The sequence below is a fragment of the Schistocerca nitens genome, chromosome 1 (assembly GCF_023898315.1).
Source record: "Schistocerca nitens isolate TAMUIC-IGC-003100 chromosome 1, iqSchNite1.1, whole genome shotgun sequence".
Lineage (NCBI taxonomy): Eukaryota > Metazoa > Arthropoda > Insecta > Orthoptera > Acrididae > Schistocerca > Schistocerca nitens.
Window position 1 is genome coordinate 734,574,798 of NC_064614.1, and position 16,884 is coordinate 734,591,681.

At 42.1% G+C, this 16,884-nt stretch overlaps 1 protein-coding gene across 3 annotated transcripts in view; it reads right to left on the bottom strand.

Moving 5' to 3' along the window:
- The window catches only part of LOC126260157 (dipeptidyl peptidase 1-like), a 74,665-nt gene extending 58,253 nt beyond the window's left edge, over positions 1-16,412 (bottom strand). Inside the window, exons 1-3 of one of the 3 annotated variants that reach the window (XM_049957431.1) lie at positions 16,330-16,412; positions 13,002-13,168; positions 621-772 (exon numbers count right to left, since the gene is read on the bottom strand). In XM_049957431.1, the coding sequence (XP_049813388.1) occupies positions 621-772; positions 13,002-13,161 (312 nt within the window). In that variant the 5' untranslated portion in view covers positions 13,162-13,168; positions 16,330-16,412. Of the gene's footprint in view, positions 1-620; positions 773-13,001; positions 13,169-15,482; positions 15,686-16,329 lie in introns of those variants that run through there. The other 2 variants (XM_049957419.1, XM_049957427.1) reach the window with 2 other exon arrangements.
- Positions 16,413-16,884: the final 472 nt, after the last annotated feature.

Sequence of the window (16,884 nt, forward strand, 5' to 3'; positions counted from 1 at the left end):
GATATGGGACCCCTGATACGTCTAGATACGACTCTGACAGGTGACACGTACGAGCATCCTGTCTGATCAACTGCATTCATTCATGTCCACTGTACATTCCGACGGACAATGGCTATTCCAGCAGGAATAGCTACGGAATAGCTCCAGGAACACTCTTCTGAGTTTAAACACTGCCACTGGCCGCCAAAATCCCCAGATATGAACGTTACTGAGCATGTCTGGGATGCCTTGCACGCTACGGTCGCAGGTTCGAGTCCTGCCTCGGGCATGGATGTGTGTGATGTCCTTTGGTTAGTTAGGTTTAATTAGTTCTAAGTTCTAGGCGACTGATGACCTTAGAAGTTGAGTCGCATAGTGCTCAGAGCCATTTTGATGCCTTGCAACGTGCTGTTCAGAAGACATCTCCACCCCCATACACTCTTACGGATTTATGGATAGCCCTTCAGGATTCGTGGTGCCAGTTTCCTCCAGCACTATTTCAAACATTAGTCGAGACCATTCCACGTCATGTTGCGGCACTTCTGCGTGCTCGCGGACGCCCTACACGGTGTTAGGCAGGTGCACCAGTATTTCACTATATGCTCACTTGTAACGGCAACACTTTGCTTTTTGTTGCTTACCGACGTGTAGTAAGAGAAGGCGAAGTACGTCCTGCCGTTGACCGTCACGTCGAACCCCTGGTTATAGATGAGCGTCCACTTGCCCACGTTGCCGTACTGGTCGGTGGCGACGTCCGGGTACGATAGCGTGATCTTCACTTCCCTCACAGGATCTGCACAAGCACGACAAAAGTCTTACATTACAAAGATTTTCAACACAAAGTGCACTTGAACAAACAAGTAAATGAGAATTATATCTCAATGAGGAAACTTCTACATGGTGTTTGACGAAAGCGCTGTTTACGGCAACCAACAGGCAGCCCATGTCTTCTGATGGCGCTCCGGCGCTCTCTTCGGACAATGTGACACGCGCCGTAGATTAGATGGGTGTCCTAGTTGCTAAGACGACCGTGTCTACCGACAGAAATACACTGCCTGACAAAAGAAGAGAAGAAACCGGAAAACATTTTCGGATGTCAATGTAACTTTGTACACGTAGACATTATCAATTGCTATATAAATGATTACACACTTGCACAATGGGTCAATGTTGTTCGTGTTTAGTTTTTTGCCAGTTATTTCGTCATGCAGTGTAGTTTTGGGTCAATTTTCTCTTTGGGACAGTGATTTTTCCTTTATGGAAGGAGCTTGTGTGTATGGAAGGCGTTAAGTTGCTGTATGGTTCGTTAAACTGCAGTCTCCCAGTAATTTTCTGGTTTATCCGTTTCTTGGGTCACAGTGGCTACGTTTGGGCATACCACCACAAACAGGAGTATGTGGAGTAAAGCGCTATCCCGTTCAAACCAAGCAGTATCCGAAGTGGGCATGGGAACATTCTCTACGAGCTGGCTCGAGGCAAGTCTCTGGTGGAACAGAATACAGTCCTTGCTTTCATTCCGCCCAGTGGATGAGTAAACCTTTCAGCGCTTCTTCGAGACTCAGATCCTTCGTATTCGACGTCTGATTTTGACTGCGACGTGCTGACTACCAGCAACCGAGGCAACAGGACGTGGTCACAGAACTGCACAGTTCCGTAGTTGGCAATGTACTCACTTCATCGGGTAGAATACCAAGTCGCTATAAGTTGGTGACCAAGTATAGGACACTTACAGCGTCGACCGACGCATCACATCGCTTTGAGGTTAATATTTACTCCATTCAACAGCGTTTGTGGAACCGGGGGACAACGACAAACCACTATGAAGCGGTAGTCAGTAATGTTACCATCAGTTCCACAGACTACGACCTCTTCCTACAACAGGCGACATGATTACCGAAACAATTCTCGTTCCTTTTCTGTGTGCCTGCGCGTGACAATGTTGAACTATTTGCAACAAATCCATATCCCCATCTCTAAATCCAGATCTTTCACCAGTATATGTGTATGCAGTCAGTAGTGGTCCTTATCTATCACAGGCCACGTCATCTGATAAAATACAACGAAATGTGATGATTCCCAGCGAGCGGGCTATACGAACCCTTCGTTGGATTATCACATGTCTGCTGTGCATTGCCATCAACGGAGGCTAATTAAGTCAACAAGAAAGGAGTACATAAATATGTTAATGCGAATCTCTGAATGCTTTCAATGTCTCTTCTTATTTTAGAATAACCCTTAGCTTCATGATTGTAGTTATACACATATAAACTAATTCCGAGTCCTTACTTATGGACACAATTTCTATTATTAATTTTTATAATAATACTACCCGCAAGCGCCAGATTTACATAAACAAAAAACACCTTCAGGTTACTTTCATCTCACAACAGATAAAATTTCCAGCGAACTAAATCTGTACATTACCTTACACACAAGTAACTTTTCTCAGAACTCGTTTAGAAGGCAATGTGCACGCTATCACAAAAATTAGGTTTCATTTCACGTATGTCCTCACAAACAATAAAATCCCCCAATTTTCTTGTACCTACTCACAATATAAGTTATAGGTACACTTTCTGATTTACACAGACTTAAACAGGTAACTTTTACTTCTCACCTTCAATCAGATGACTTCAGTTATTATTTTCATCCCAGCTGCGCATATAGACACATAACGACATTTACATAACAATAAAGAATTAAAGAAACCTTTTAATAATAATACTACAAAAATGTGACGAGTATAGATATACTTTATGAATTACATCACTATTACACTCTCAAGTCTTCATTCTGTCTATAAATGTGCCACCATCTTTTTATTTTTTGATTGTCTTTTAAATCTCGTCCTTTTTCTGCCATCTCTACCAAATGATTCAAGAATCCTGTCCTTCAGTATTATGCCGCATCCATATTTAGTCAGAAAATCCACACCCATCATAACATTCATTATGCAATAATGGGTCTCACACGTAGCGATAAATTGGGTTGCGTTTTTTACAAATTGGTTTCGTTACTCAACACATCATAAACATTAGCAATTATTCTTTCGGTAATAAATTTCTTATTATACTTCACATCGCCCAGCGTGCCTATTCGAGATGCCATTTTACACAAGAGGGTTGTATCACCATAGCTGTTATCTATGGAATATCGTCTATAGCCCACCATGCCTTAGCGCTAAGGTACGTTTCTGTGAACGTTTCGCCTCTAGTTATGCGTAAAACTAGTTCTGAACGAGTTTCTCGGTCATAATCGATTACTTTTGTATGTTTGTGTGTAGGCAGCCACCAACCACGTCACGAGTGTGTCAGTAAGTACGTCCATAAGTTGAGCATAGAACCCTGCGCAAGCAGTACCGCGCATGTGCAGAAACAGGAAGTGATGGCATCCTCTGTCAACACCACAATTCTTCTCGTGCTCAATCGTGACGTAGTAATGTAATTTTTGCCTTTCTGCCTTTTTGATCTTCATTTTATTGTCTGCTTTGTTTACATGGTACATTCCTAAGGTTACATAAGGATTCGGTAGTATTCACCCACAAGAGAAAGGAGGTATCCGAAGCAAAAATTTATCTGGGTTTTACGAAAAGTGGACAAAGAAATAAGAAATAATAAGAACATAAAAACACGAAAAAACAAGAATTTTTGCAACGAAAATTGTTCAGCAGTAAAAATTCATATTTATTAAACCTGGAAGTATAGTTATCGATCGTATCGGATACAAAGAAAACGAGACACAAAGGAAAATTATGTCGGCGATGTTTGCTGCTTCTGTTCTCTGATGGGTGTACCGTGATGTTGCAGAACGAAGTTTTAAAAATTTGGGATATTGTAGGGGATGAAATTCGAAACTGTAATCAAGTGAAACATGGTTCCAAGAGACCTTCTCAAGTCTCCAACATATATGATGCGTATACGCACACTGAAGTGACGAATGAACGAAAATTTGTGGCAAGGCCAGGATTCGAACGTGGGTCTCCTGCTTACTATGCAGATACGCTAACCACAACGTCATCCTAACTTGCACAACTGAACAGACTACCCTAGCAAGCCTCCCTCCTGAATCCAAAGACCCATTCATTTATTCATTCGTCGTTTCAGTCTGATTATATGCATCATAGGAATTCGGAAAAAGGAATCTATAGCTGGAAGGGCAGGAAGCGTTTCAACCTCCTTTTAACTGATTAGCTACCGTCCACCCTTTGACGTTATGTCATTGGTGCCGATGGAACACTGTCAACACATCTGTATTAGTATACCTGGTGTAATCCTCCAAAACTTGTCTTGCGTTAAATCGGCATTACTAGTACGTGTTGCCTCACCATATTATGAAAACTCGCTGTTACGAAAAAAAAGAGAGTGTGAAGAGTTGTTTGGAAAGTGTTCTTATATGTATGTGTTTTTTTTTGGAAAATGTTGTAGAGACTGTCTCCTGAAAATATCTGAGCGGCAGAATCCGATCAAAGTTAGCGAATTTACTGCGCACGAACGACTGCAGAGTTGCGGCTTGAGGCAAAGATAACATCTACGACGCAGCTGGCCACCGCAAAGACTCCAACGACAGCCGCAAAGAAAAACCAACTATAGCTAAAAAGGAGAATTAGCGTACTTAGTTTGTTCATCGCAAATGGTTCTTTGTTTGTCGGACGAGAAATTCAGTTAGTTGTTTTTGGTTGGTAATCGGACTAAAATCAGTCCGAACCAGGGTTAAACTCGGGAGTGTGTGTCAAATGCTACAGTAGTTTAGGAGAATTCCGTGAAATTGTTATCAGTTTGTTTTAAAGCCTGTGGGGCGAAAAGCATCAAGTGATCGATTGGTGTGGAAACGTAGAACTCCGTGCAATGGCTACGGTATTTTGTAGTATATGATTGATTTCTCGTGGTTGGTGATTTTCTGTCAAATGTTACTGAAGGAAGTGTATCTTGGAAGCCACTCATACGTAGGCGATCCGTATCTCAGTTACATTTTAGATTTTCCATTTTCTTGTGGGAGACAAGTGACATTATGATGTGAAGCCTTTATTTGAATTTGAGGGTCGAGAAAGCACGTACCAAGAAAATAGTGCCTCTGCGATGGTATATTAGTGGATTTGAAGGGTAAAGCAAGCACTGAACGTAATGGTCACTTTGCGATATTCTGTTAGAGATTATTTCGCGACTTCAGAGTGAGCGTCGATGTATATTTGTTAAGGTTTGTAAATCTCTATAGAGATATAAGGACTGGATTATCTGTGTAATTAGGAGAATGGGCATCGTGTGGTTGTATGTGATATAGCGAGAACCAGTCTAAGTTAGTAGGATATTTGCGTGCGTGGTCTCGAATTTAATAGCTTTTCCAATAAAACCCTACACGACAAAGCGAGAACCAATGTTATTGATGGCACACTAATTGTCTCTCCTATCGTGCGAGTGCTGTGTTTTAAATACACTCCTGGAAATTGAAATAAGAACACCGTGAATTCATTGTCCCAGGAAGGGGAAACTTTATTGACACATTCCTGGGGTCAGATACATCACATGATCACACTGACAGAACCACAGGCACATAGACACAGGCAACAGAGCATGCACAATGTCGGCACTAGTACAGTGCATATCCACCTTTCGCAGCAATGCAGGCTGCTATTCTCCCATGGAGACGATCGTAGAGATGCTGGATGTAGTCCTGTGGAACGGCTTGCCATGCCATTTCCACCTGGCGCCTCAGTTGGACCAGCGTTCGTGCTGGACGTGCAGACCGCGTGAGACGACGCTTCATCCAGTCCCAAACATGCTCAATGGGGGACAGATCCGGAGATCTTGCTGGCCAGGGTAGTTGACTTACACCTTCTAGAGCACGTTGGGTGGCACGGGATACATGCGGACGTGCATTGTCCTGTTGGAACAGCAAGTTCCCTTGCCGGTCTAGGAATGGTAGAACGATGGGTTCGATGACGGTTTGGATGTACCGTGCACTATTCAGTGTCCCCTCGACGATCACCAGTGGTGTACGGCCAGTGTAGGAGATCGCTCCCCACACCATGATGCCGGGTGTTGGCCCTGTGTGCCTCGGTCGTATGCAGTCCTGATTGTGGCGCTCACCTGCACGGCGCCAAACACGCATACGACCATCATTGGCACCAAGGCAGAAGCGACTCTCATCGCTGAAGACGACACGTCTCCATTCGTCCCTCCATTCACGCCTGTCGCGACACCACTGGAGGCGGGCTGCACGATGTTGGGGCGTGAGCGGAAGACGGCCTAACGGTGTGCGGGACCGTAGCCCAGCTTCATGGAGACGGTTGCGAATGGTCCTCGCCGATACCCCAGGAGCAACAGTGTCCCTAATTGCTGGGAAGTGGCGGTGCGGTCCCCTACGGCACTGCGTAGGATCCTACGGTCTTGGCGTGCATCCGTGCGTCGCTGCGGTCCGGTCCCAGGTCGACGGGCACGTGCACCTTCCGCCGACCACTGGCGACAACATCGATGTACTGTGGAGACCTCACGCCCCACGTGTTGAGCAATTCGGCGGTACGTCCACCCGGCCTCCCGCATGCCCACTATACGCCCCCGCTCAAAGTCCGTCAACTGCACATACGGTTCACGTCCACGCTGTCGCGGCATGCTACCAGTGTTAAAGACTGCGATGGAGCTCCGTATGCCACGGCAAACTGGCTGACACTGACGGCGGCGGTGCACAAATGCTGCGCAGCTAGCGCCATTCGACGGCCAACACCGCGGTTCCTGGTGTGTCCGCTGTGCCGTGCGTGTGATCATTGCTTGTGCAGCCGTCTCGCAGTGTCCGGAGCAAGTATGGTGGGTCTAACACACCGGTGTCAATGTGTTCTTTTTTCCATTTCCAGGAGTGTAATTTCCATAGTAATGGGTTAGCAGATAGTCAACGCCTGAAGTGGGATTAGTTTTTCTTTATTTTAAAGTTCAAATAGTTTCAAAATGACAGTGAGAACCAGTCTTTTTGTTCAATTTCTTTTTACTTTTCTGCTTAGATGGGTTTGTGTGCTTCGCCAGCGTTCATAAAATCCATGCTGACATGGATCTGTACATGAAAGAAAACAGACAATAAAGACAGGACAGTTGCTCCTTTAAAAATAAAAATAGTGTCCCGAGTCTCATTTACCCCACATTTAATGTTAAAGTAGGCTATATTTTAAAAGTAAAGTTTAGTTGTACAGCGAAAGAATAATTTGCAAATATTGTAAAGTGGTAAAGGGATTTCAAAGATTAGATAAAGAGAAGTCTATCATTACAAAAAGTAAATATATTAATTCCAAAAGAAATAGGAATGTTAGTTCAGAATTGTTAATTTCCAAATAAAGAAATTATTTCATACTTCTTAAGTTAAAGGGGGGAGAAATTACCTCGAAAACTTTATTTAAAGGAAAAGATGATTAATTCTTGAAAGAAATATAATTTAATTATTGTGGAGAGGGTGAGAATTTTAAAACGACTTAATATGCTGTAATTCATGTTATACAACTATATTGTTGTTGTGTTGTTGCGACCATCGAGGTAAAAAAAAATTGTTGACATTACGTTACAAACTTGAAGCTGATGTGCGCCATATTAACTAGCCCAAAACATTAGGTTCGCCACATCCATACCTCCATAGTTCTCCGCGGTGACGTCACTCTCGCTGTGTCATATTACCTCCAATATGCATTCAGGAACAGAAAAACGTTCTAAATTGCCTTCCTGACGCTATTCATGTAAGCTCTATAATTTTTTGTATTTAAAACAAGTGTTGCGCGCACACGACAGAAATAATGAACAAGAAGCACTCGTAAACAGTACTCTGTTAATATTTTGGGCTACGTAAAATGGCAGCGGGCCCCTCCCACTCAGGCTTCAAAACAACGTACAGCGTAAGTCTGTAGTACCAACTCCCTTCTTTTTATGCCTTCACGGTTGCGGCATATGGAAATTATCTCTGATTAATATCGTCAAGTAAACAAGAGAGTAAACATATGTCTGAAAGTGCGACACAAGTAAATATTATTTAATCCAGACAAGCACAGTGCAATTAGCTGCTTCTACCCAAGTGCGACACAAGTAAATATTATTTAATCCAGACAAGCACACTGCAATTAGCTGCTTCTACCCAATTTGGTTGCGGTTTCGCATTGGAACGATATTTATACGGTATTATCGAGCATGACAGTTAGCATTATTTTAAAATAAAAGAGTTGAACATTTCTGTTACGCCGTTGCTTAGCGAGCTGCTTTGTCGTGTAACAGAGTTACACACTGGAAGATTTAATTTGTGGCTGTGAGTGGTGAGGTCGAGTATCTGATTTCCTATTCAACGTATACTATAGTGCATAGTATTTTCCATTGAATCTGAGATCGTCTTTGGTGGTAGTTAATTGTAGGAACCTTGTAGATATTTTGATAGTGACGCGATATTAATATCATTACCATCATCTTCCGGTAGCTACCACTAGCCAGTCAAACCACAAACAGTATCTGGGGCAATTCTGTAGTGCACGACATCTTCGTCGTGGTACGTTTTTTGGTCCTGTGGAGAGAATGTTAGCATCCAAGCAAAAGTGTCTACGTTGTGATCTGGACAGATGTCATTTCCGTACAGAAGTTTACGCCCGCTGCTTATCTTAGGCATAATTTTATTTGTGAAATTGAGTGACGTACTTCCACAAAAGAGCTAACATAGCAGATTCTTGTGTTATGCTTCTTGAGGACAACTGAGCGAAACTAAGGGGATTTCTGCTGTGCGACGTTGCTATCCGCTTACGTGTCACTGTGTCCTGGAGTGTCCAATCGTTTTGTTATTTCTACGAGGGTGGTTTGAACTATAGGTTACGCAGTATACTGGGTCTGTGTGCAGGAAGTTGTTTGCTTGGTGTTTGTCACCCCTGCCGTCCACTGGTGCCGTGATGTAAACAGAAAACTAGTCAAAGTTACTGAGTGAACAGTTTTCTGCTTACCACGCTGAAGGTAGTTCCGGCTTCACGAAGAGTAATTACACATTTGGAGAACTTCCTGATATTCATTTGTGCTCGGTCTAGATCGTCGGCTGTATGCAAGAAGGAAACCAAACAGACGACTTCGTAGAGGTCCATTAGTCACCAATGTTGGTTGTCGACTGTGGGAAGGAGGAAATGTGTTAGCTGTTATACACCAGCCAGCTGCAAGGAGGAGGAAAAGAATATCTAAATTGGAAGAAGACATTATGGAACACGTAGTTGTCAATCCAAAAACAAGCACTAGTGCAACTGCCCACGCACTGCAAGGATATCACGTGAGTGTCTGGCGGGATTTGTACTGTGTGCAGTTACATCCATTCCATGATCAACAACTTCAAACTATGGGACTTCCTGATTTTGGAACCACGGCAACGGTTCTGACAGTAGTTCCTTTGTCAATTTGCAGCTGTCCCCTATTTTCCATACACTGAGCTGCTTACTGATCAGTCAACTCCTACAGGGGGGGGGGGGGGGGGGGAATTTTTAACTCCTACAATAGCCAGCTACGAGTTGTTGAAAATCTACGTACTGCCCATACTAGAAGTTGCAGGTGAGATTCTGAGTAAACATTTGGGCTGGAATTCATGGAGGTCACCTTACATCTACTTTATAGCAATAACATAATGAGAGCAGGCTCGGCAAGTTATCGTAGCCAACTGCAATTCCACATGGCCGAATTACTTGGTCCCAAGCCCTTCGTTTGATGCATAAGAGAAGCCGAACGCCAATGCACTGGCGACCAACATTCGGCCGAATCCAGTCTCTGTCGTTCGTCGGCCTTCATTGGCCAAGTGTGTACACGCCTTAACAGACAACTTCAGATAGAGAGTAATTGTTGGAAGGGAATGGCCCGCGCTCTCCCCTGATGTCATTCCTCTCGAATCTTTCCCGTCGGATTATGTTAAGATCGTTGCATATTCAACATCAACAGGAACAATACCTGAGCTTACTGATCGCACCTTTACAGCGTTTGATACCATCAGAGTGGAGCGTGGAATCTTACACAGTATCACACAAAACATGGTTCGTCTTTGTACATTATATAACGAAGCTTATGGTTGTCACACTGAATATTTAAAGTGGTGAACTCACAGACTCCGTTCATTGTATTTGATTGTACTGTATTGTTTTGCCGGCCGGAGTGGCCAAGCGGTTCTAGGCGCTACAGTTTGGAACCACGTGACCGCTTCGGTCGCAGGTTCGAATCCTGCCTCGGGCATGGATGTGTGTGATGTCCTTAGGTTAGTTAGGTTTAAATAGTTCTAAGTTCTAGGGGACTTATGACCTCAGCAGTTGTGTCCCATAGTGCTCAGAGCCATTTGAACCAATTTTGTATTGTTTTGCCAATAAAGGTTTCCAAAGTACGGCATGCTACCTTCCGAATGCATAGGAAGTGCGAAGTGCTGTAGTGTGTTTCATGAATCCGGCTATACGTTCCTTATTGAAATATGTTCCACATTTCATCCTTTGGGTTCTCCCTGATTTTTAAAATGTCGTTCTGTATCATCCAATATATTTTCTTGAATAAATAAATGCCGATGTTCCGAAATGTTTGGACGGCACTTTTCCCATTCTTTCAATTCTCAGCAGTGTGGAGGATTTACCCTACGACCTTTGTAAAGAATACCCACTACGAATTTTGATTTTATGAGTAATATCATCTGGTTCAAAATGGTTCAAATGGCTCTGAGCACTACGTGACTTAACATCTGAGGTCATCAGTGCCCTAGAACTTAGAACTACTTAAACCTAACTAACCTAAGGACATCACACACATCCATGCCCGAGGCAGGATTCGAACCTGCGACCGTAGCGGTCACGCGGTTCCAGACTGAAGCGCCTAGAACCGCACGGCCACACCGGCCGGCTATTATCTGGGCATGTGACCTCATTGTTAATGTGCAAAATTCTCCGATGTCTCAGCCACTATTGCAAATGGCCTACCTCAGGATGTTTTTGCCAAGTGCTGAGAAAGAGAAGTTGTGGTTCTTACATACTGGCGGAAGAGACTTATTGTGATGTTCTTGGGGCGTTGAGGATGAGGTAAAGGGTGTTGGATGTCCTTTATTGCTGTTTGCATTATTTCCTTTGATTGGTGGAAACAGATGTTCTTGATTGGTGTTTGTTTAATTGCTTGTCACTGGTGGAAATAGGCGACTGAGAAAAGGGCGACAGTAGTGACGTAGCGCTGCTTACTTCCTGCCTAATGCCGGCTTAGGCGTGCCAGCACTCTGAGTGACTGCGGCCGCTGTGGTCTCCCGCGCCCCACGGTGTGTATTGCTTGCTTCGCACGAGCTGCCGTTCCGTAGTGCTGTTACTGCTGGCAGCCGGCGCTCTCTACCATTCAAATGGTGAACATGCGCTATGTGGTACTGTCCTGTTTTTAAAGAAAGAAAGCTGAGATGTAGTGATAGAATTAATGAAACACCAGTGATAACATAAGTTTAGGCTTCTGCGGCTATTGTCACAGTCAACAATATTCTTCTGTTTGTGTCTTCTCGAAATTATATCAGTTTAACGCATTCATATTGGTGTTCTACCACCGCCGACTTAGAATGTTGTCTTAGATGTATCTTTAACTTTCAGATACCCGTGTGCTGCTCGGCCGTCCAGTCTAGTGTACATACACTAGCCCACATTCACACCCGATTTCGTAAACTCCAGCTGCATGTAGCTTGTCTTTCGTTGAGCCAAAAACATCTTTTACTCTATTACTGCTTCGAGAAATAGGCTTCATACCTGCTCGGAGGAGAATTTTTCCCAGACTTTCAGTGACCCCTTAAATATGTACTAGAAGGGTAATGTTTCGCTGTCTTCTGCTCTTCCCTATTGCCTTCGTCTTTTGTCACCATACTTTTATTTGTCATCTTCATGCCATAGCCGTTGCCTCCAAAAATGGACCTGAGATTTTGCAGTTCAGCGTTCAGATGCTCTTCAGTGCTAAGGACGTCTAAGACCCCTTTCTCTCACCGTTCATACCCAGTAAAATTACGATAATAGCCTCTTCCACTAGTATACAGGAACCAAAACTATTCTCATTCAGCAGTTAACCAGAACGCTGTGAGGAAGGCCATTTGCAGTACTGGCAGAAACGTAAGAGAATTTCACACATCGACAATGTGGTCACATAATTAGAAGAATTTTGTTGACTGTGACAATGGCTGCGGAAGCATAAACTTATCTAATCACTGCTGTTTCCTTAATTTCGTTTCTATATTTCAGCTTTCTTATTCTAAAAAAAAAAAAAAAGGATAGTGCCACGTAGCGCATGTTCACCATTTGAATGCCCAAAAGCACAGCTGACAGCTCTTACAGTGTGTAAACAAAGAGATCACTCGTGACTGGCGACACGCGGTATATGAATTACACACCAGGGGCGCTGCAGTAGACTCACTTACCACGTGTTTTAGATTGAGACAGCAAAGTTTCTAGTGTAAAAGACGGTTTTAAGATGTGTAGCTCGGTCCTATCAGCGGTTCAAGTGGCTCTGAGCACTACGGGACTTAACTTCTGAGGTCATCAGTCCCCTAGAACTTAGAACTACTTAAACCTAACTAACCTAAGGACATCACACACATCCATGCCCGAGGCAGGATTCGAACCTGCGACCGATGCGGTCGCGCGGTTCCACACTGTAGCGCCTAGAACCGCTCGGCCACATCGACCAGCCCTATCAGAGGTGACGATGCATGAACTCCCACGTCACGTGGCAACTATAAGTACCTTCATGATGTCGATGACATGTCAGACTGACAAAGCTGCAATTCGACTCAGTAACTTCCCGAACCTTGCGCCTCTCGCGTTCACCTCAGTCTTTTTCCAGTGTTTGGTATGGTTTTTACTGTGTACTGCTCTACTGTTTAGATTACGAGATGGAAAATAAGGAGATCAATCCTACACGATTTATTTGTATTTTGTTTGCATAGCACGTTCCAGCTACTACTCCCAACGAAGCGTACCTAGGTGCATATGAAGCGTAAATGTTGAGAAACTAGTAATAACAGTCATAAACAGACACATACATAGAGGTAGGACATACCGACTGTGTCACAGGTCGCTGTGTTGTCGAGATTTATCTCGCCCTCATAAAACGTCCAGCTTCCTTGGATATCGCTGTAGAGGCAGTTAGCAGGTGTGTCTGCCACGGTGCCTGCGATCAGCAAACCTCCCAGCACAGCGGTGCACAGGTACCTGAACATGGTGATCCTGGAAAATGGATTGCATTTATGTTTACACTGGTCGTCTAATAATTTTCACACTTAAAAGAAATTGATCCATTTATCATTGACTTTAAAAATACTTCGCCTCTAACACACTTGTCTTTAACGAAAATCAGCGAACGATTAATCTCGCATCTTCAGGCAACTGACAAACCTCCTATTACATACCTCGATCTACCTTGTGCCAAGTGCCCACTGTCAAATACCTGAAAATAGAAGATTAATCTACCGAAACCGATGCTTTTAATAAAGGAAAATATGCCAGCGGCGAATTACTTAAATTTGAAATTCATACCAGCCTTGGATGGTAGAAAGACGATATTGCTGTTCTGAAGTGAATGTCTACTTATTCGTCAAGTGGTCACCAGATAAGCACAGTTAAGCAAGACAAAGATCTCCGCAATTCTTTATCCTTGAATATTAAATTTCCAAACGCCTTTTAAATGTAAGAGGAATTACTTATGAGAGCACGTGATACTAATACGTAGATGAGAAATGTGTTGCAAGGAATCCAAGAAACTACAAGTTTGCAGGAAATACTTGTGACCAGACGATCTAATACAGAAAAGGTGAGAGGTATCATAGGCACAGAAAGGTTTGTTTATCGTAGTAAATATATTAGCTTTAGGCACTGATCTACGGCTGTGAAATAAATCTTTAATAGCGTATCGGCATCACAGGATTTGTTTATGAGACATTTGGACCAAGGAAAGCCTTAGGAATCCAGGATACAACGTGGAAAAGTCTTCAGAAGAAAATAGCATATTGTTGGTCATATCGGTAAGATATCCACAGTAGATTCATTTACTAACGGTGTTTACAACTCGGTGCAGGAATCATAGTGTCACGATAAAGAATAGAAGAGATACAATTAAAACTTCCAGTTGTAGTGAGACGATTGACTAACAAAAAAGATGGCACACAAGAATGGTAACTGGCTCCGGGGTGTTAATATCAGTGAAAAAAGAGAACAACAAAGAAGAAAGTTACTAGAAAATTAATTTAGGGAGGTAGGAGGGCCAGGAAAAAGGAAATTCTAAAATCGAATGAAATATCATTTTCATTAAATTTATTTCTAAGAACCATAAGAAAAGTCTCAGACTTTTTAGTGGTCTGAGAGGATCACGTTTATAGATTTCTGACAACAAAAGGAAGGAGTGATCCGCATACAACTCAGTGCGATAGGCGCTTCTCTATGAATAGAAGTGATACTGACGTTTTAAAGCACTTCGTTACAAGACTACCAATTTTTTATCTTTGTGGAGAGATAAGAAATAATTAATTATAAAACATTTACCTACTTAATATGTAAATAAATTGTTGGTATGTCTTTCCGCACGAAGTTGTTTTTATAAGGTACTAATGAAATGTAGCTCACGAAACTTTTAATTATACATTTCGTAATATACTTTTTATGATGCTGCAGATATTGTGTGAAATTTTCGCCTGGACTCAAAGGCTTAAAATTACTACAGAGATGTTTCCATATCACGCTAACAACTGACAGATAGCATAAAGCGCTTTCTACAGAATAGTTATTTGGCAGAGATTTCAGGCTAGTTTTTGATCGAGCGCTAGTCCTAATTTAAATACCGATGCCTTATGTAAACATTGATTTTCTTGTAGACATTGGTTTCGATGAGAACTAATTATAATTTCGAACTCCGTGATTCTTTTATAACAAATTTTCTTATATAATTATGCAGCTTATTTGAAGCAACCATAGTTATTTCTAAGAAGTGGCAGCAGGATTTTTTTTAAAGGAACTGAACATTTCTACTGCTGCAAGTCTCTTTCATGATCACTTTTCTGCAGGTGACGCAATTTTCGGCAGATGTTTGGGTATGAAGCTGGTCCTGAAACGGAAGAATACATGTAGGAACACATCGTTTAGTATTTTTTTCTCTGACTTGCACTTTTACAAAGGATTATATTTATTTTCCTTATTTATTTTCTAGCTCAAACGATGGCAAGAACGTTTAGTATTATCAATAACTAATTCTAAAGTGAGAGAAATAGAATTTGGAAGTTTCATCTACACACTGAATCTGAAAGGGAAAACCAAAAACCGTGCCCTTTTTTTATTGTTACGACCCTTCAACAGTCAGCAGATAACACCATTCTCCGTCGATAGATGCGGTCACAGTTTATTTCTTAACGTGTTCAATACTTTTAAAACTAATTTCCTGCCTACAGTGACAAAATGATAACAACATGTTTAAAGTTGAGAAGTAGGCGCAGATACAGTCTAAAAAACAAAGTTAAAATATATGTATACAGTTCACGGTTGCGAATTTTACCGTATGCGGTGAAAGTGGTCGTGGTGCTACGTGGTATTCTTCTAATATCCTGCTATTACGTCACTGACAGTGCATGAAGTCAAGTAAACGAGAAAGGTTTCCACTATAGTTACCAGAATATTTCCGCTCGCCACACGTAGACGCACAAATAAGGAAACAGCTCTGACCACTCAGAGTCTGTTATGAACTTTATACTAAACTCATTACGAACTGATTAATCAGCTGAAGATGTTGGAGGCTGATATGGCAATAACTGAATGATAAATAATATGTGCATATCACATAACGTTCAAGGACACGCACACTTAAGAAGTGGTTATTCGATCTTTTACCTCTACCTGTGTATCAAAGAAATTTCTCTGTATGGCGTAACAAAATGCGCAGTACTCAAATAAAATTTTCTGCATTGTCAACAATCTGAGTGAAAACAACGGTAAACAGGAAAATTGGGTTACTTACGTAACTGGGGAGAATTACTTGTAGTACTTTTGTCGACGTTCATGAAACGCAAGTAACTGGTTTCTTTGACTGGTATAAGCTTATGAATTTACATAACTTCACAGAAATGTTATAATTGCTCAACAGTTCTTGTAAGGACAGTCTGTGTTTTGTAAGTGAAACCCATTTTTTGTGATACACAACAAGAAAAAAGTATAATATCACTGTGTGCCTAAAACCTTGGAGATTTATTCTTTCAATTAAGAGGTTATGGTTACCCTGCTCTACACCTCCTCAACGCACGGAAAATGACCAGAACTACATATAAAGAAATGAATTTTATCACTGTAAGGAACTGACCACCACCTGTTTCTTGAAAAGTATGAAAAACTGAACCTACTGTACTTACACCGAAGCACCCAGCTGCACTTACTTCCGTGTTGAAACGATTACAGATGCGGTGAAAAGAAATGCTTGAGGTACCTGCGATGTTTACGAACTGCTGTATGATAACGAGTTAATTGGATATGCTAGGATTTGGAAAAATTTCCCTTGTGGCACGTCTATGTTTAGTAAGTGAAACCCAGCTTCTGTGAGATACGACGAGGAAAACGTATAATCTCTGCTATCGCCAGAACGAATGACAATCTAATTTCTTTCTCTGGATAACCAGCGCTATCAATCTGTGAGGATTTGTTGGAGTAATGTAATCACCAGAAATGAAATAAAAAATCCGTACTGAAGTTGTTTAACTTGTTTTCTTAAGAGATTTAATTTTAGTTTCCACACGTTACAATCTTCTAAGTAGATCATTATACTCATTTCCCACGTCCTACTGGAATTTTTCAGAGAATGACCAGCAAGACCTGTGAGTTATGTGTTAGGGGTTAACAGGGCAGACTAGACACATATTTGGCAATAAACAGTTCAAATTTCGTGTCATCCATCCATATTTACGCTTTCC